Source organism: Bombus flavifrons, chromosome 4 (genome assembly GCF_040668555.2).
Source record: "Bombus flavifrons isolate JBK064 chromosome 4, iyBomFlav1_principal, whole genome shotgun sequence".
Taxonomy (NCBI): Eukaryota; Metazoa; Arthropoda; class Insecta; order Hymenoptera; family Apidae; genus Bombus; species Bombus flavifrons.
The window spans coordinates 9,726,489-9,747,375 of NC_138445.1; the positions used below are offsets into that span (position 1 = coordinate 9,726,489).

General features: G+C 36.3%; 1 protein-coding gene and 2 long non-coding RNA genes across 7 annotated transcripts in view; 1 reads left to right on the top strand and 2 right to left on the bottom strand.

Annotated features, from left to right (window-relative positions):
* The window catches only part of LOC138179070 (uncharacterized), a 174,511-nt gene that overhangs the window by 134,024 nt on the left and 19,600 nt on the right, over positions 1 to 20,887 (top strand). The window lies entirely within an intron of this gene.
* LOC138178922 (uncharacterized) lies at positions 959 to 3,628 on the bottom strand. Of its 3 annotated transcripts, none has more exons than XR_011172863.1 (3): positions 3,320 to 3,628; positions 2,871 to 3,104; positions 959 to 1,101 (listed from the first exon to the last, which is right to left on the bottom strand). It is a non-coding gene; the product is annotated as an uncharacterized LOC138178922 (long non-coding RNA). The 3 variants fall into 3 exon arrangements; XR_011172864.1 differs by lacking the exon at positions 3,320 to 3,628 and adding an exon at positions 3,167 to 3,311; XR_011172862.1 differs by lacking the exon at positions 3,320 to 3,628 and having other exon boundaries at positions 2,871 to 3,311.
* LOC138179044 (uncharacterized) overlaps positions 12,559 to 20,887 on the bottom strand; it is a 42,751-nt gene continuing 34,422 nt past the window's right edge. For all 3 annotated transcript variants that reach the window (XM_069111480.1, XM_069111481.1, XM_069111482.1), the window contains 8 exons: positions 16,923 to 17,219; positions 16,477 to 16,618; positions 16,246 to 16,397; positions 15,885 to 16,074; positions 15,649 to 15,802; positions 15,446 to 15,569; positions 14,323 to 14,471; positions 12,559 to 13,985 (listed from right to left, as the gene is read on the bottom strand). In XM_069111480.1, coding sequence (XP_068967581.1) covers positions 13,797 to 13,985; positions 14,323 to 14,471; positions 15,446 to 15,569; positions 15,649 to 15,802; positions 15,885 to 16,074; positions 16,246 to 16,397; positions 16,477 to 16,618; positions 16,923 to 17,219 — 1,397 coding nt within the window. In that variant the 3' untranslated portion in view covers positions 12,559 to 13,796. The remainder of the gene's footprint in view (positions 13,986 to 14,322; positions 14,472 to 15,445; positions 15,570 to 15,648; positions 15,803 to 15,884; positions 16,075 to 16,245; positions 16,398 to 16,476; positions 16,619 to 16,922; positions 17,220 to 20,887) is intronic.

A 20,887-nucleotide genomic window follows, 5' to 3' on the forward strand; every position in this document is an offset into this window, starting at 1 on the left:
TGACTGACTTACTGACTTGATACTGATATTCATTCGTACTACTACTGACTCGTGGAGAACTTGGTCGTCTATTTATACTGGTTGAGAAGGGGGGGGGGTACCGGAAGGTTTGAACTTGTCGCCGGTGGTAGGTTGCACGTAGCAACGAAATTGCTTTGTTCAGAGATTGTTTATTACATTATGTGCGTCGCACAGTGTTAATCCTCTGTGGCAAAACAATTATGTGAGCCATCTTCGTATCGCAACGTCCTAAGAAGCATATGCCGCTACACGTCTTAAGACGCATATGCCGCTACAGTTCTTTCAATTCTTAGATGTTCGCGCAAAGAGATAAACTCTGTTCTTCGTACTTTCGAAGAACGTTCCGCAGAGAGAAGTGGCGGCGTAAATATACCTGTGCAAACAGTCCGCGGACACGTGTACGGTCAATTAAAAGCTGGCTTCCAGAGATGCGAAGAGAGAATCGAGAAACGTACAGGATAGAAAATTCCTGGCGCGGAAGCCGACCAATTAAACGAGATATTTATCTACACGCGATAACCACAGCGACGACTCAATTACGACTGTGTTCTCTATCGCCCAACGGAAATATAATTGCGATTTCATTGCTTCTAACGTCTGTATTTCTTGCAACTGCGCCCGATAAACTTCGTATAGTTGCAAACGACCGACGGTGCAACGAAAAACCATCCATAGGTTTCAAAAGTGCCGGCGAATCTTGAAATTCTATTTCTTATCTCAACGAACAGATATTGCTTGTTAAATATTAGGAAAATTCTTATGAAGTTCAAATAATCTGCTTTTGATATCGTCTAAACGTTGTTACCAGTATCGTTAAGTTTGGTGTCGATATTTTCAAGACAATCCTTCAATCGTCATAGTTACTTTGCCAATCCCTTTTTCCTGTGAAATACTTTCTATTTCTTAGTTCTGTTACAGGTTGGAAATTATTTTCGTACCTGTATGGTTATTTTTAATATTTCATTGCTTTAACGAACACCAAGAAAGTTTGTTTCAACGATAACTCTATGCAATATGTTCACTTTATGTCGAAAGGCACCCTGCTGGTATCACTGGGTTCTACCTAAATGTAGTTAGAAGCTGAAACATCATAATAATATTACTAAATACTGTCTGCATTTATTACATAAATGTTATACAATAATGTACGCTTGAAATGCATATAATTTACATTAATCTTCTTCTTAATATCCCCATGGCGAAACTATTCAAGCAACGCGAAACGTACATTTACCTCGTCAATTTTAGCCACATTACCGGACTTGACGTTCTCATAAGCGGATTTAATGGGTACGAGTACGTTCCGTCTACTAATTAAGACAAATATCGGAATCAGAGAATTAAACTTTGTTCAGAGATCGGCAAACTAGGAATCTTCCTTTAAACAGACTTCACTAAAAAATCTTACAGTCGCTTGTCGTTGCAAACTCGTCGAAAGAGAAATGTCGGAACTTCGAAGGGGTTGAAAGGGCCGCAAGAGGAGGGAAGCGGAAGAGTGACGCGGCAGCGACGATTATAAATTCAAGCTGAAACTTATAATCGTGTTTGTTTTAATTAGAACCGCAGCGTGCGGCTGCGTTCATTTAAGACTCGAAGTTGGCGGGCCCCCGCTCGTTTCAGCCAACGTTCGTTGCAGCCAACCCCCCGGAAGCCACCAGGCCCCGTAGTCTCGACTCCCGTTAATTTCGCGCCAGGCATTAGTACGTTAATAAACCGTTATTTATTGGCGCGCTCCTTAAGAACATTTATTTCTCCCGGTTCCGACGCATTTTCCGCCGCGCCTTCGTTGCACACTAAATCAACCACCGATCTCGCTTCACCGAAGCGGTTGCTCGCGCGAATAAATCTGCCGATTCCTTTTGCTTTTTTTTTCTCTTATCCGCGTTTCCGCCCCTTTCTGAGAGAGGTCTGTCTGAAAGGTCACGAGGATTCCTCGTTTGCTTTCCTTTGGTTCTTAATAATATAATTATACGCTTAAATAATAATGACTATTAAGAATTAGTATAATAAAGTTAGTACTTTAACTGCCACGTTAGTCATATCACATCGCGACCTTAAGATACCTACAGTTAAAAAAGAAATATCCAAATTCAGTAATAGATATAACATAAGAATTAACAACCACCAAAACCCACTAGTTACTACAATTACTTGACACGACGGATCAGATCCGCAGGCTAAAGAGACATTACCCTTTGGATTTAAGCATTAGATTCAACATACGATAAACACTTATTATACACGACATAGTACCAAGCCAGAATAATTTACTTATAATTCCAAATGAGAATTGATTGTAAAATTCTTCCCAAAAAAAAAAAACCGGCCACGGTTACTCCTGTGACGCTACGATGGTCATTGGTGACCGCGGCGCTTGAACTTCTTACAATTGTAAAAATTGAATGAAAATTGACAGTTAGGGCATTTTGAATATAACCGATAAATAGAAGATACTTTGAAATAAAAAGTGCCCCATTGAACAATTAAACATTTTTATTAGAACATCAATAAGAAAAAAAAGAAAAAAAAAAGAATGAGAACAAATCTTGCATCTAATGGTGCACTGTGTTTGCATCCATATCTTTGAGGGGTAATCTACGAATATTATTATAAACACACCTTAGAAAATAATCGTAAATGCTGCTTTATAATCATATAATTTTTTTTCTTTTTTTATTTGGAAGTAGTTTACAATCAATTCTCATTGAGAATTATAGTCAAGCAATTGAGTGACTAGTGGGTTTTGGTGGTTGTTAATTCTTATGTTATATCTGTTACTGAATTTGGATATTTCTTCATTAACTGTAGGTATCTTAAGGTCACGATGTATTGTTTCGTTGGTAACATACCAAGGTGCATCTATGAAGGATCTTAGAGTTTTTGATTGGAATCGTTGAAGAATTTCTACGTTGGAATTACTCGCTATTCCCCATAGTTGGATCCCATAGGTCCAAACAGGTTTTAATATGGCTTTATGTAGCATTATTTTACTTTGCACACTTAGAATCATATAATTGAAGTTAGAAGTGTGAACTGATACGTCGGACCAGATCCGCAGGCTGAAGAGACACTACCCGTTAGACCTAAACACTAGATTTAATTAGATATTTATATTAAGTAATATTTACTTATTTATAACAATTACTTATAAATTATACTTATCTATAATAAGTATTAACTTATTATAAATAATTAGCCATGTCACTGCGTCACGTCAGAAAAAAATACTGAAAATTCTCAATGCGAGAATTGATTGTAAATTTTAATAAATAATAAAAAAGAAGAAGTTTGAACATACCTTACTATTATATATAGAATGAGCAAATACTGTTTACTAATATTTTCTACACGTTTCAACAATATACTCTGGACGTTTAGCTTACGACGAAATAACGAAAGCGAATGGTTTGTTGAAATAAACGAAGCCTCGTTATAATATGTCGCTATCAACTGTTAGCAAGGCGCCACGGTGGTCACCCGTGACCACCAATAAGATAAACGGTCCATTGGGGAGGAATGTTGTCTTACATCATCAATTTATTATTATTTTGCAATTATATGCTTTGAATAATAAAAATACTCCCGTGGCCTCTTGAACGAAACATGTGATTTCGGCGTTAAGAAGATTCTCTGTTTGTGATTGGGTTCTGATTTTAATTTCATATAGGAAGGTTCAGAAAAGAGTTTCAGTCCAGGATTCTTCGTTTGCTTTGACTTATTCCTATTCTTTCGAAACATCTCGAAATTTCAATGAATTTTTACGATCTTCCGTTCGTGCCAGGAACGCCAAATCAATTTTGGACGAGGAAGATTTATTCCTTTTTAATCGCTTCGTTGATAGCTTCCTAATTGAAATTTTCGTGGTTTCTTCTTTCCATTTGGAGTTTTAAATGAAGTTTAAAATAGACACTAGAAATTAGATTACCTACTATCTAAACACTAGATTAACACTAGAAATACCATACCAGTTAAATTGACTGGTTTTACAATTTTATTTTAAAATTCCTACTTCATGTTATATCTTTTTCCGCAATGATGTAATGACTCTGGTAACGATAACTAAAAGAATAATATAATACATTTTATTTTGTTTTTTATGTATTCAAATTGAAAATAATTTTGCATCAAGGCTACTTATACCAATACCAGTCAAAATACTGGTACTTGTCTAAGTGTAAAAGAATCCTGCAATCTGTTTATCGAACCCCAATTAACCAGTTTCCTCGCTTTGTACACCTTCCCACACGTTTTTCAAATTTTTATTGCGCATCATTCGATATGATGATATCAGATATCAGGAAAATTCCGGATCGATCGCTAGATCGCTAGATGCTAACACTAGAAATACCACGGCAATCAAAATGACTGATCTTACACTTTTATAAATATGTCAACCCTCATTTAGGAATCCCAGATGGATTAATAATACCAAAAATGTACTACATAACATGGAATTCCTTCTGTAAGAAAGTAATAAATCAATAAATATAAAAATATTCTATTATTACGCATTTTTTAAAGACCAGTCATTTTCACTGGTTTTAGTAGAAATAGTTTCGTGTTGACTATCGGTAGTTCGAGTGTTAAATGTGTCAAATTCAGAGTGGGAGAATTGAATTTCTGAGTAAATTGATCCATTCATAGTCTTTCGAATTGAACTTTCCATTCTTGCTTAGATTTCTAATTTAAATTTGAAGTAAACTTTTTTGAATCAAATTTCCGTTATTCCATCGACAGTCTTTCAATCGAATTTGAAAGTCCTTAAAACAATAATTCGAGATAAATATCCAAGCAAATGTGTGTGAGCGCACGTTTCCGCCTGGTTGTTTTAGGAGCACGCCGCACGGATTTCACGCGGATAGGTTTCAAATCGCGGCAAATCCCATCTCGTGCATCGTTCGCTCTGGATTTTCGTCCCATTATCCCGGAGGACTCGACGATCCTGTGCGATGAATGGAACCCTTCGTTTCACGATCCTCAACCAGTTACATCCTGCTACGTTGGATAGGAAGGCAAAACGGTGTGTAATCACTGTCGTCGGATTACAGTGATACTATTCCTCGAAGAATGACACGCTGCATGAATCCCTTCGTCCCTTTTCTGGATTACGCGAATACGGTGCGACGTTGATACGTTTTAGTTTGATTCTAGTGAAAAACGAAATCAGCTTGTGCGGATAGAGGAGGACCGTGAAGAATTGGGGAAGTCGAGTGAATGTAGATTGACTCGAAACTTGTTGAACGATAGCGTATTGAAGGTAGAAAATGAGTAGTTTATTATTATTCCTTCTTTCTCTTTTTTCTTTTTCCTTTTTTCTTTATAATTGATAGTTTTCTTAAACGATAATATATAATACGATTTATTAGGGGTTGTAATAGTTCGAATAGGGTGAACGGTACTAGGGTACAAGGGCTGACATCTGGCATTGAACAGGCGAGTTACTGAGGAGTTATCCACTGAGCTCTGAGCGATTGAATGGCTTTTGGTTACCGACATTCGGTAATTTTATTCATTTCTTCTGCTTTTCTATTTGGATGTAAAATGAAAGATACGAATAACAAAGATGTAATAAAGATTATAAAAATAATAATGTTTGATTTACAATTATTTGATAAATAATGCATCAACAGTCTGTCTGCTTACCACGAAGGATAAATGATTGCTATTTTCGATTGTGTAGCTGCAGGATGACATCGCAGCCGGCAATACACTTTCATTTATCAATTCAATTTATCAAAAATATATTTGTAATAACATATATAATAATATTGAAAATTCTTAAAACTTCTAACAGAAAGAAATAAAATATTTGTCAGAAAAATAAAAACTGGGATATATATGAAAAAAGTTTGGTACTGTTAATACATAATTTATTTCTCAACACGAATTTTCCATAAATATATCATATATCAACATTCATCATATATATAGTTTTTGCTTGCATAACTTGCATAATAGTATTCTCTTACAGCACATACATCTTTGTCTTATCTCTTATTATTTTGTTGTATTCTTATTCTTCTGTTTTTGTTTCTTTGTAGTATAATTCTTTGTACCGATCCGAGTTGCACTTACGAGCTCATAGCGCGCACCTGCCGTACCATTCTCCTTAACGGCGAAATCCATTTTTGCAGATCGAAACACTCTTCCGGTATAATCGAAAATATCAACTTATCCCGTTCCATTTCTTTCCTTTCCATTTTACACGATATGCCCGGATATGTCTGGCGAAAGTCACTTGTTTTATTGTCTTTTGTACTTTGAAACTAATCAATTTTCCTCGCATTCAATCTGCAAAAATATATTCCTCCTGGTCTTGCATTTTTTCGGAAAAGCTTCAACGTCTCATCACAACCCCTAAAAGCTATCATTAAATAAAGTCACGTTAATATTGTCACGAGTGAAATTTTATCCAACCACGTCTTCTTTCTTTTTTCTGTATTTTAAAAATTGATAATGCGAGAGAAATGGAATTTTCATTAAATTGTTTCCAGTAAGTATAAATAACATTGCGATGGTGCTATCGAGGCACGATAATATTACAACAAAATTCGTACGGGCTGAAATTGTCACGCATAATAGCCTTTAAGGGTTCGATTCTCTGATATATAAAATTGTACACGAGCAGAGTAATTCCACTTGAAGAATTACAGTAGAATAAAATTAATCTTCTGCTGTCGTTAATCTGAAATTATCACAACGCGGATTAATTTTGGGAATTAAAATTTCAAATGAGAATATTTTTTAATAATTTCAGAGAGCAGAATGTTACAAAGTGGGGACGAATACGCTCGTTCCTATTATAAATTCTGTATCGCGCGGCCCACGCGAATGTTCCGACATCATAAATTCCTTTAGTTTCCTTACACTCCTTCTTCTTTACTTCCCCCCGCCCCCCGTCTCGTTTTCTTGTTTGTTCTCGCGGTTTAAAACGCGAGACCGCTGCAGGTAGATGCATCTTCATATAGTTTAGATATACTGCTAATCGACACGCTACAACTCTCGGCCAGCAAGAGTTCATTTCACATTATTTCCTCCTGGTAATCTACTACCATACATTATACATTATATAGTATATTTTACGCTTATATAGATATTTTTTCTCCATTTTCTTCTTTTTTTTTCATTTTCTATCTGCTTTTACTTAAGTTTCTGCGGACATTCCAACACACCGATATATGCGTGTATATGTAACAACGCCACTTTTGTTTCTCTTCGCCGTTCTTTTTGAACCGTTCACGGTCCAGAGGCCAGACAGTCATTTCTCACGCGAAAGGCAGTGCAAGCATCGAATCTACTGCGTTTTACCTTTCTGTCAGCTTTCAATTTTTCCTTAGACAACCGCGGTAGCCTAACTAATAACGCTGATACGTCTGGCAACACGAACGAAGACTGATATTAATTAACGAAATATTTTACTTTGGAAAATTTGTCAACAAAGCTTCTGAAAGTTCTTCCAGCCTTTTGGTCGATTACAGATTCGACCATCGATTTACCGATTTTTCACGCAGCTTGCGAAATTACGTAAACACAGAATGCTTCGACGTCATTCTCATACAATGTTCATACATTAGAAGAAAGCTGTTATAATTCGACGCAAAGTAAACTGACGGATCTCTGAGACTCTCCGCATCTTCTTTCGAATTCTTTAAAGAAATTTCATTTTGACGATTTTCTCGGTAACTGTATATTTTATCGGGAGAAGACTCGTGTCAGCGAAGCACGAAACTAACGATCGGCCGATTCGAGCGATCGATGGCAATGACTGTCCCGGTTCCTCGTTAATGATAATTAGAAATCTAACGGTACAACACTGGCCTAAGGTCTATGTACCAATCACAGCGACACAGAACGTATGGAATGTTTACCTACGTTTAGAGTTAACGTTAATCTAGTTGCGTATATTATAAATATACGTATGTGTCTGTGTATACATTAGTTATGTATGTACATCTACGTGTAACATATACAACATACAAACATCGCTTATGATTTAATTAAAATCCTTTGAACGAGTCAAAAGATACTCTTTCTCTCTGGCTATAGAATTATTTCTTGTAATTAATTCTTCAAACATTCTGCAAACATTAGCGGTTTCTTCTTTTTATTTTTCATTTTTTCTCCTTTTTTTCTTTTAATATATATATTTTTTTATATGTATATATATATGTTTGTGTATATGTATTTAGTATATCGACCACTGATTGTACGATTAGGATTTGTGTCGGGCACAACAAGCAATCACATTTAGACATCCCCGCGTTGTATTCGTCTGTTTCATCTCTTTGATATTATCAACTATGGAGTATTGGGATCGTGTTAAAAAAGTTAATTCTCTTGATATTCTTCGCTATGATTGTTCTTCGGTGTCGTTGTTAGCTGTTTCATCGAGGATCCGATCGAATAGAACGCGGGGCGAGACACGTAGCGTATAAATGCGTCGTTAGCACGCGACTAATTAGGCGTGTGTTACACGTGTACTTAAATCTAATTCTCCTACTTGCAAGACATTTCCACAGAGAATTTCTATTATTTTCTTTTGAAACGGCTTGCAGGTATTTTTGACAACCGCTGCTCTTGAGATCTTGCAAGGACAAGGAAATTTTGACGGTACAGTTTGATAATAAAAAAAAAAAAAAAAAAAGAAGGAAAAATTCGTATCACGCACAACGTTTTCTTCGAATTAAAAAAGCACGAATTTTGATAAAATTCTACGATTAGAAATTATAGATATTTAATGTAGTAATAATGATTCGATAAATTCCTAGTAATCCTGGAAACTTCCTTTCGGAGGAAGACCACAGAGCAACTTTTCCGATATACGATCCGCTAAACCCAAATCGAATCGCGTTAGTATATTAGTCTATCCAATTATATCCTCCTCCCACGTCATTTACTTTCGTTAAAATAATCCTATTACACCTGGTTTATCCTTCGAAACTTCGAATTGACGTATTATTTGCCCGATACGGATTTAGCCGATCGTCGATTCGATAAGTAATTATACAGTGACGTATTTATTATAACAACGTTCAAGCTCAAACGACGATTGTATGGATACGCTGGCAACTTTCCTTGCTCTTTCATGAATCTTAAAATTTACATATTTTAATTATTCCTCTTTTATAGTACACATCTGTCACGACAACATTTTTCTCTCTTTCCTTAAGCTAAGTTTCCTTATCGTTTAAACGTTTCATTTTTTCTTACATCTTATACTCCGATGTTAGACGGCTCGAGTGTAAATCGTTCAAGATCGGAATATGTTTGTACAAATACGTTTACAGAGTGTTTAGGTGTGAGTGTGTATAAGTATACCATTTTCGCTTAGATAGCTTAGAGTAATCTTATCGTAGATAGTTATCTCATTTTTTTTCTTTTCCTAGTTTTGTAATTATCGTAATTAATAGGATTACTTCGCTAATCGAAACATTGACTTCACAGGAGTAGTTACGCAGTTTCGTAATATCTGTCGAAGACTTTCCTCTCGAGTCTTCTTCTAAAGAAGAGTATTAACCTTCTTCCTTAGGGGGACATCGGTTATTTTGTGCGCAGCAAATTCGCGACAACCTCGAGTATTTCGAAATTAATCGATCTGGGAATTTATTCAGAAAATAAAAAAAAGAAAAAAATAGGAGAAAAGCTTATCGACCAAATGTTCGTGAAATAAAAATTTCTGTATTCCGAACGAAGTCTACATGGAGTTGAGAAAGTAAGCAGAATCGAAGAAAAGAATTTCAAGAAATATAGAAAGATTCTAGTAATTAGAGGATTGAGAAGTTTCAAAAAAATTAGAAAAATTCTAAAGGAATGTTAATAAAACCAGTGGAAGTTCAAGACAATCGGGAAGATTATTAAAAAAAACTGTAAAAATTGCAAGAAAGGATGCGGAGAAATTTTCTTTTTTCTTTCTCAACTTAAGTGTAAGAAATCATAGAAAATGAATGGATCGGAAGGGAAACGTGATCTACTCGAAGATTTCACGGTACCTAACAAGTACAAACATTACAGCCGTCTTGCCTACGATACATCTACTCCTAAATTGACTACGATTATTGACTCGTAACGTTTGTCGCGTAAAAAACCTCTAAAATCATTCAATGAAACAAGGACTCTCACGATTCTCACGTTTCGCATGATCTACGCACGTATCTTTTTCTCTCTTTCGCTTTCTCTCGTCGTTTCTCTCGGCATTCTTCTACCCACGTCGATAAAAAAATATATAAAAATCCATCGTGCGAAACACGTTTCGTCTCAAAGGAAATATACGATCTTTTTTCTTCTTTGGTGCTGGGCCACCAACTAAACCGAGCGATATCGTTTCTGTAAAATATATTTGTAAGTTCTCTTAACGACCTGCTTACACGTTAATTTACGTATCATTTATTTATAGACTTACGTATAAGTGTCGATTTCATGTACAAACCGCCACCTCATCACAATAGTTGAAGACGAGATTCGAAAACTGCTATTTGATATGAAATCTAAGAGAAAGGAGAAACACAGAAGCTACTTTTTTAAATGCAAAGCAAAAATACTTTCTACGTGTTGTTTATCGTATAACTTTGCATCACCTGCTTTCAAATTTATCGTACTGCGAACGTTTCTAAATTATTGTACGAAATCAAGCGTCCTTCTATTCGATTTAGAAAAATATCCTCATCAAGAAAACGTTCTAACATTCCTGATTGTCCTGTTTGATTTTTAACTTCGCCATTTTACGTTTTACGTATTTTCTCTTCCGACTTCATGTACGAGCTAACCAAAGCTTATGAAAGTAGCAGCAAGTAGTGAGACTGCATATGACAATGGGCAAACGCTTATTTTACAAGCTTTCTCTTAATCAGACAGTAGCGGATATTTTAAACTAATGTTTTGAACTAACTCACCAATTTAACTAGAAAAAATCCAGCTATAATATTTGGAAACCGAGGCAGTACTTCTTTACCATTCAATAGAATCTGGCAATGGAGAAATGAATTGTCGAGAAACATTCGAAAATCAAGGATTAAATGCTGACTCAGTTTAGATCTAGCGTTTCTTAAATTTTAAACTATCATCTTGCTCAATGACTACATCATTGATACACGTTGCACGAGAGAATTGTTCAACGATCACATGCATATATCTGCTGGCTTACCGAATTAAATTATATCCTAACGAGCTTACGAGCTAATTTATTGTCCATTCTGGAACATTTCCTAATATTATTTATTGTCTGCTCACACAGTATTGTCGGTTATTATTAAATGTTACATTATTCCTCGCTTAAAACTACCTGTTGTCTGGATACTAAGGAAGACTTTTATCCTCTAACGCGTCTTAGGGATGAAAAGTGAGCATTTCATTCGAGAAAAGGAACCGTTCGAATGATTACGAAACGAGAGCAAGCGTCGTTACTTCCGTAAACGGCGGAGCGGAAACACGTGGAAGCATCCTTTTACCTAGCGACGGTAAAACGTTCTCCATTTTATACAAACTGAAACCTCTATAGATAAATTGTCCCTTACGAAATATCTATGAAAAAACTCACGTAAAAAACAAGCTTCGTATTTCGAACAGTACAAAAAGTATCTCCGATGGAGAGAGAAAGACGGATAAGAAAATGGTGCTACGAAAAAACGAGGTCGATTATTGTCCTGACCAACAATACCGCTATTCTTATCGCTTAGAAAAAGTCTAAGTCAATTAGTAAGGCTCCTAGATTTTCTTCTCATAAACAATATACATATCAAGTACAAAGTATACTCGTTTTTAAAAACTATGTTCACTTCTTTTTTTTTTTTTTTTTATCTTCGTCTCATCTGGGTGCGGATCAAAAAAGTGCTGGTGCAGAGTATTGTCCCTAGAATTCAGTCAACATGTGTTAATCTAACGTCTAAGCTAGCCGAGTGCTCTAATGAATTACTACAAGCAGCGTTGTATCAGTTATAATGTTAGATACTATTTTTGCTTATGCTTCGAATGCTTTCACTACGAATAAATGCCTTCGAAGCACTGGCTGGAGATTAGTATAGTTAGTACGTATATTTGTCAAGCTTTAAACAGAGAGCTGAGAAAATTAAGTTGATAATTATAGATATTGTAATGTTAGAACTTAAAATCGGGAAATAATGCTTCCTCTAATCTCTCAAAGATTAAGAAAACCTAAATGATTGCTAAATTTTACGATATCGATAGATTGAAATTGTTGCAAAGACATTTTGCTACATTGTTAACTATGAAACAAGTTTCATTAAAAATAACTGAACCTAACAATTGAATGGAACTCAGCTCCGATCCTAACTCTTACATACTCTATCTTTGCATACGTATTTATGTATGTTTCTTCGGTCTATACTTACACATGTGCATTACATTACTATATAATTAATACACGCAACGCTAAACACGTATACATATTATAATTTACATCTACGTTAACAAACATACACCTTAGATTAACCATATCGATAATACTCTAAAGTAGACTTTTATAGTTAAACGAAACGTTTATTACGAATGCACTGATGCATCTCATGCAGTGTGTGCATAGTATTTTACCTACGTTGGGTGTGCGTTTGTAAAACTCGTACAAAAGTATCCCTAGCAGTTTTTTAAAAGCAGAAGCGACCGTGTCTTAATTCATCTTGCATCTTTTGTATAGAAATCACGATCCGTTTATTCATTTTACGATCATTTTTAATTGCCACAGTTTCGAAATTTGCCATTGAACAGAGACGTTCTTTAGTAAAACGCACACCCATTGAATTATCGACCACTTGGTGGCACGTACGCGGTTCCTCGAAAAACCGACGGTGATAGAAAATTTTCTTTCTTATCTCTTTTTTTTTCCTGTAATTATTTTGTCGCATCTGATGCAGAATTTTGACCGCCTCTAACTTTGACGGGAAATTTGCGCGCAGTTTTGCTTAACTTACTTTGATTTTGGTTTTTCTTTTTTCAAAGTAGAAGCGGGCGATGACTTTCTAGAAAATGGCGACGAGAGCTCGTTGTCTGAAGCTTTCTTCCTCCTTAGTATGTTTCCGCTTATTTCACCTTTGCTTTTGCATTCTTACCTAAATTTCTTATCGTTAAGGTGTAAAAGAAGCTTTTAGAAATTGTTCAACGTAGAATCGAAATTTGTCGACGTTTGTCTATTTTGAAGTTTTAAAGTACCCTCTGCATAGAAATGGAAATAGAATGCAAAAGTCTAAATTCATTGCTTAAAGCTATTGTCGTAGGAAATCGGAAAGATACGAAACCGTTGCTTAATCTACGTCAACCAACTTCCTACTTTGACTCTGAACTTTGTTTAAATAACCGTACATGGATTATTAGAACTAGGAGTTCACGGTAAAAATACTTGTTGAAAGGAGAAAGTTTCATAGCTAAACGGAATACGAAGACTTTGAACTCGAGGCGTTTGTCGTAATTGAGATTGCATTGTCTTTATAGAGAAAGATATTCTCGAAAGATTCACCAGTGTACAATGTTTCAAAATGTGCTATTCAAAAGGGAATTTGTATCAATATGTTTACATTTTGTCCTGGTAATAAACTGGAATCTTTATAAGCTAACAGATCAACATAAACGGCTGGAATAATCGCGTCTACCTAAGTATATAATTACTAATACCTTTAAAATACTTTTTCATGACACCTAACAAAGTTCTTTAGTTTCTTGACTAGACTTATTGTCATTCAAATTATTGTCTTAACTAAATACCTGAATACTTCTTCGGTGAATGACTCCTATTAACGCGAGTCATCGTCGTCGCGATCTTTATTCCTTAATTAGCCCATACCAATGTCAGAGTACTTGGCCATCTCACTGCGAATCCAGGGCACGTACTTTGGCACATAAGCGTACACCCCTGGTAGTTTCGGGTGAGCACACATTATACCCCAACTAACTATTCCACCTACGAACCATTTCTCTTTGTCATGCTCGTCTTGGCACAGCAGAGGACCTCCGGAATCGCCCTATTAATTAAAAGGGAAAATTTACTTAAAACTCTGACTTTAACGCTAGGGCTATCAACAATTAAGATTTCTACCGAAGAGGTCAAACGGAGTTTTTCTATAAAATTTTTATCAAAGGAATCGAAATGAAATGTATATGAAATGATATGCGTATAAAGCAAGGCAAAAGATAAATTTTTATCTACGTATTTTACGAAATAAAATCATTTAAATTTCCACAAGAGCACTGTTGTAAAATCTGACTGCTTCTATAAACACTCATAGCTGTGGTAGTTCTAGTGTTAAAGATTGAAGTCGAAATTTTTATTTGAAGAAATTATAGAATTTCCAAATTTACCTGGCACGCGTCTTTCCCTCCATCCGGATATCCAGCACATATCATTCCATCGGTAACGTTTAATTCCTTGTACGTGATCCACAGATTACATACTTCTCTGTTTAAGACTGGAACTTGAACTTCGTTCACAGCTAGCTCGTATTCAGAAGCTACATACAAATTGATCTCGTAAAAATTCTCGTATAATTTTAACAGTCGACACTTTATCAGGTATGTAAATATGAAACCGGAATTTTTGTATAGAAAACACATTATTATTGTATGAAAATGATTAAAAATATTTTATTCGAAGTATTGCCCATCGCTAGCTATACATTTTTCCCACCTGTCTGGCAATTTGTGGATGCCATGCCAAAAAAACTGTCTCTCTTTTGAGGCAAACCAGTCATCGAGCCATTTTCGTACATTTTCGTAAGAAGTGAAGTGCTGGTCAGAAAGTGCGTGTCCCATCGATGCAAATAAATAGTAATCGGATGGAGCCAAGTCTGGCGAGTAAGCCGCGTGCGAAAATATTTCCCAACTGAACGCTTCAATCGTTTTCTTGACCGGTTTTGCTGTATGTGATGGTGCATTATCATGAAGCAAAATTGCTTTGTGTTGCCTTTTTTGATATTCTGGTCGTTTTTCATGCAAAGCTTGATTCAAATCGATCATTTGTTGCCAGTAGCGCTCAGTATTAACGGTTTCGCCAGGTTTTAACAGCTCGGTGGTCTTTTTCGGCGGTCTTCCACGTTCTTCGTTCCTCGCGTCAAAATTGCCACTTCTGAATTTTTTTAAACCACTCAAAGCACTGTGACTTACCAAGAGCATGCTCACCGTAAGTTTCGACAAGCATTCGATGCGATTCTGCAGCAGTTTTCTTCAAATGGTAACAGAAAATCAATGCTGTCCGCAAATCGTAGTTTCCAGGCACAAAATTTGACATGTTCAACGCTATTACAAACTATGCTGTTGTATGAAACTTGTATTGTTCTGAGTCGAAAATGTTTGTGAGATGTCAACAAAGACTTTTGGCATCAATGATGCAGTTTAGTGATAACTACATTACCAGCTAGGGTCATCTATAGGCAAATTCCGGTTTCATATTTACATACCTGGTACACTGTTAAGACGTATTACATACAGTCAGTATCGTTTTTCTTTCCCCAGCCAATCACAGTGCACAGTGTTCCAGGTATTAGATGGGTATCAGCCGTTGGCAAACAGACTGGTCTTAGATGTTCGTGAAACTGGACTCGTTTTTCCAACTAAAAATAATTGCAAACAAATTTTCCTTAAATAATTATTTCAAAGATATAAATTAAAGTCATATTAGTTACTGTATACCTGAAAAAGAGCCACGTCGTTGTCCTGAGCGACACCTACATTGTAATCTGGATGAGGAACGACTCTTTTCACTTTCAACTTCTGACCAAGGTAAGTGTGCGAATGTCTTCTAGTAATCCCCAGTTGTATCGTCCACCCAGTTATATCAGTGTAACTAGTAAAATAACATTTCATTATTTTCTCTATGGTAAGTTCAAGTTTCTTAGAAAAATTGAGAAAGATATATGATGACTAACTTTCCCACGCAATGAGACGCAGTGAGAACCCACTGATCTGCGATTAGAACCCCAGCGCAGTAGAAGATCTGTTCAGGACCTCCAAGAAGAGCTGCTAGAAACGGCCAATCGCCAGGAGCTGATTCTACACCACCTACGATTCTCGTTTTCGCTTTCACGTGCCCATAAACCGTGTTTCTCCGTCCACAAGCTGTATAAAATTTATAAATTTGCAATAATGAAACGTATAGCTCGTTAACAGGTCTCAGATTTTTATTCCAATTCTTTTGCATATTAAAAATTATAACGAATAATTCACTTTGGATACTTCATGCATAAAAGATCATAGTCTACTACTCATTAATAGTTGAAAGTAGCATACCATATTCTGAACAAGTTAACTCAGCAGTTGGATAGGCTTCTTGATCCGTGATACATTCTTGAAATTCTTTCAGAAGGTTCGTCCGGTGTGTCTTAGATTCTCTTTGAGTAAGATTCATACCTTGCGCCATCAACCTGGATGAAAGCGGCGCCCTAAAACGATTTCATGACAGATATTTGTCTTTCGCCTGACAAGATAATATAATGGATATTTTATTGCGAATGTTCTTACGTGTATCCGAGCATGGAGCAGATGGTTTTAGCGGAATTCGAATCCCAGTAAGGGATACAGGCTGGCATGAACTTGCCCATTTCTGCGTGGTACACCTCCAGCCTTCCTTCACCCACGTCACCGTTTCTTTGACTCAATCTCACTGGCAAAATATTAAAAAAAAGTATAGTCCTCGTAATGATATTTAGTAGGCGAACAAAATTTCTGCGTTTATAAAATTACGCACAATTATTTGCAGTCTAATTACTGCATTATAGGATAAGTGTAATATATAATTTATTTTTATTTGTCTAATATATAATTTTACTAAATTCATTTCCAAATAATTTTACGCTATCTCTCAGCTTCTGTTTTCCTCTTATCTATTTTCCTTAACTATTACCTAACAAATATTCTACTCCAAATAAAACAACTACCCTCATCTACAACAAAAATGCTTCACTTACGGCAATATCGCTCATCCTGACCCCAAGGACAATCCATCTCTCCGTTGCAGATGTGGTTAGCCGACATGCACCTTCTTTCCCCGCAATGCAAAGCAGACTTGGACATGGTGTTCATCGCCAGGATGGGTTTTTTCATGATCTTTGTGCTGTTGACGGAGGAGGATGAAGAGGAAGAGGAGGCTGCACACTCGCCGCATTCAGTCTCGTCGCTGTGATCCGCACAATCCAAGTAGCCGTCGCATCGCCAGTCAACCGGAATGCATCTAGTCCCATCGCATTGGAACCCACTGGTGCATACTGTGCAACGCGTGCATCAAGAAATGGCTAACAGTACAGTTCTTTTCTATATACTACGTACACTCGCGTTTCTCCTTCGTTTCTGTATTTTATTTCCAATTTTTTTCATCTTGTTTTTTACGTTTTCCCCTGTTCAGAGTTTTCGATGGTCTCGTAATGGAAGAGGAACAGATGAAACGTGAAAATGTAAAAAAGTTGAAAGAATAGAGAATCAGAGAATGCATGATAAATGGCTGTGATTGTCTTCTGGTTGGGGATTTGCTCATTGTGAAGCTGAGGTATTACGGAACGGTATAGTTACCCACTTTTTTTTATTTCTTTGTATTGAGATAATTAATGCAGGATCGATAATGTTAATCGTCGATGAGATTTCTAGCTACAAATCTTCCCTTCCAAGCAAACATTTAAGCTTCTATAATATCACGTAATTTAGAAATTTGATGATTAGGTATGTACATTTTATTAAAGTAATTACGAAATTAATCTTCTTAGTTCTGAAATTAAAATTAGAAATTGTAGTTATATCAGTTATAATTTGTATCCTTATAAACAAACAAAATTCCGATTAAATTAGAGCGTAAGGATATTCAATCTTTAAAAGGATTTTTATCAATTTGTTTAAATATAAAATCATTTCTTTTAATTTGTCAGCTTCTTTGTAAGAAACTTCAATTATCGTAATTCTCGTAGTGATTAAAATTAGGAGCAACTTAAAATACACCATGAGAATATCGTATCAAGGCAAATATAATATCAAAGGTCTATTTAGCGAGTTAAATTTGTTCATGTTCTGGTTCTAGCAGCCATGAATCTTTCCAGCGTATTTAAACATCGGTTTCCTCGTTGCAAAACGACGAAGATGTCGCGTTCACGGCTCTTTGATAAATGTTTATTCACCGCAAGTATATCGTGACGCTCGTTTAAGATACATGTACATAGTCTCTTGAAGCGAACTCCATAAAGCAGGCCAGCGTCGAAAATCGCCCATAGCGCGATCGTTTAATATAGATTTTGCAATTAAGTTTCCATTAGCAGCGGGACACGCATGCCACGCGGAATCGTAACGCGAGCTGATGCATCCTGATATCAATCGAACATCAATATACGTGACTTCTCGGAAATTTATATTATAAATAATGAATCGTGTACCATTTCTGTAAAATTCATATTTGTTTTACGTATAAAACTACGATGTAATACAGTGGCTTACGAAAGTATTCAAACATTTACCTTAGACAATTTTACGTGTTATATAAAATATTAAAAAATTTCATTAGCCGTAGTGAGATACGACTTTAACGACTATTCAAATACCTATTTAAAATACCAAGTTCAAATACCATAATGATATACGACTTTAATCCTCGGATGTTACATTTGTTTCACGAATTTCGATTGTCACATTGAGTCAGACAGGTCCTGTTCAATTTGCAAATAGTTGTTCAAAAAATTGCAGTAACATCGGATCGAAAAAGTGTGGGAATATACATTAAACCTCCTACAGTATGTTTCGATAAAAAAAGAGGTTAACAAACAAAATGACGTCATTAAAAAAAAAAATTTTTTTTCATCTGTAAGTTTCGGAAACGAACATCTTTATGAGACAATGTTGTAACTTTTTTATGTTGTTACATTTCTCGCTTAAAATTGAGATGGTGCTTTTAAGATGTGATACTCTAAGCTATGATACTCTAAAAATTAGCTTTTCAGTGTGTTACGTCGCCTAAAACATCGGCGCTGCAGCTATCGCGACCGGGCAGCCGATGGCCTGCGTAACGTTATTTCGACCCTCAATAAACCTAAGGACCAACCATAACTTGTCTCTTTCATTGTAGAGGTCTTTGGGTTTATTAAGCACAATTAAAAACACGGAGAAAGCGGGTACGCACCCATTAGGAAAAACCGAATAACTATCTAATAGAACAGGCTGGGTTTTTCCCAAGCACAAGGTCACTCACGAACCACGTTGGTCGGAGGCTTCCTACTCCTCACTTCTCTTACGACTCTAGGAGGGTCAAGTCGAATACTTTTCCTACGACTCTAGGAGGGTCAAGTCGAATACTTCTCCTACGACTCTAGGAGGGTCAAGTCGCAGACTTCTCCTGCTACATCAGGAGGGTCAAATCAACTTATTTCGTCAACATCGCTAGGTCAAGTCAACTTACTTCTTCTACATATTACAACGTCGAAGTCTAGCATCAAAATCTCACGTCTATTAAGTATCCTCGAGTGCTACGTCCACTAATATACGAAATTCGATTGTACGAGCCTTGCTCTACTATCCATATCTATTTCATCTTCGTGCGACAAGTTGTTATCGACGATTTACAGCTACTCAACAGTGTAGTTTAAGTGTTGGAAATATATATTTTTATAATTCTGTGAATCACAGTGTTATATAAACTTAATCACCCCTATTATCCTAACGGAAATCAGGGGATCGATCAGCTCGTGGTGTCGATTAGTATAATCGTAACGGGAATTTACAACTCCCGTTGACGTCTCTCCTCGCGATTGCGTCTCCCCGCGATTGGTCGAAATTACACAGTGCATGTTTCAAGAAAGATATTTATTTGACATATTAAAGAAGAGCAAGTTTTCATCGACCGAGGATTAATGAAAATTTAAATATCTTCAATGAAAATTCAAATACCTATAACGCAGATAATATATTCATAATACGCCTGTTAACACTCAAGAGTTAAACTGCCAGATCAAATATTTCAAATTCCATTTAAAAGTACTTCGTATTAATCCTGATCGTACGAAATTCTTTACAAATCCCTAAGAATAGCCCGTCAAATATAATTTATGTATTCTGATATATGCTAACTAAACCGGGGGCTTGTTGAAAGGGGAAAAAGTGACTGAAAAAAGCGCGTCGGTCGACGAGTTTTCGAACGTGGCCGTAAATTCGCGTTGAAGGGCGACGTTCCAAAAGGGATTCTAAATTTCCTCGATATTTCCAGTCGGCGTATAAATAGCGAGGATATAAAGGAGGAAAGTTGTTGGACGTGGAAAAAGGGAAAGAAAAGCAAACGCGTTAGAAATCACGACAGAAGGAATTGAATGGGGTGACCCTGTAATCAGGGCGCAATTTAATTTCAATTAACCGCGAACGCAAATGAATCAGTTTATCAGACAGCGAGTGAATCGATCCTCGATTGCACTCTGTCGGCTTCGATCGATAACGAAACTTTCCAGCACTTTCCCTCGGCCCTGGCTCCATTCACCGATTGCAACGTGTACCTTGGACCAGCGATCGTTTAACCTGCCGATTGTTGGTCGGAACGTCCGACCAAAATCAACTTCTACTACTGAACGGAGAGGCAGCCGCGGTAGGAAGTCGTTCTCTCGTTTGTTGGAACCTTTTCAAGGGGAATTCTGTTGACTGTGAAAAGGGGATTGTTATACGTTTCCGTTTTATAAAGAGTCAAATTTATCAAGGAAGAAAAGCGACAAGTTGGAGCCAGAGGTCCTACATTTTTACGTATTTTATATTCAATATTAGGTTGTAGCACGTGAAATGTCCGATTTCACGAGGAACTGAACATATAATACCTCGGCTATAAAAAGTATTTGCATATAGCTTTGTCTTCTAATGCACTTCTTTTATGACGATATTAAATTAATTTTATTTTACATCAATTTAGCTGCAAATTTTCCGT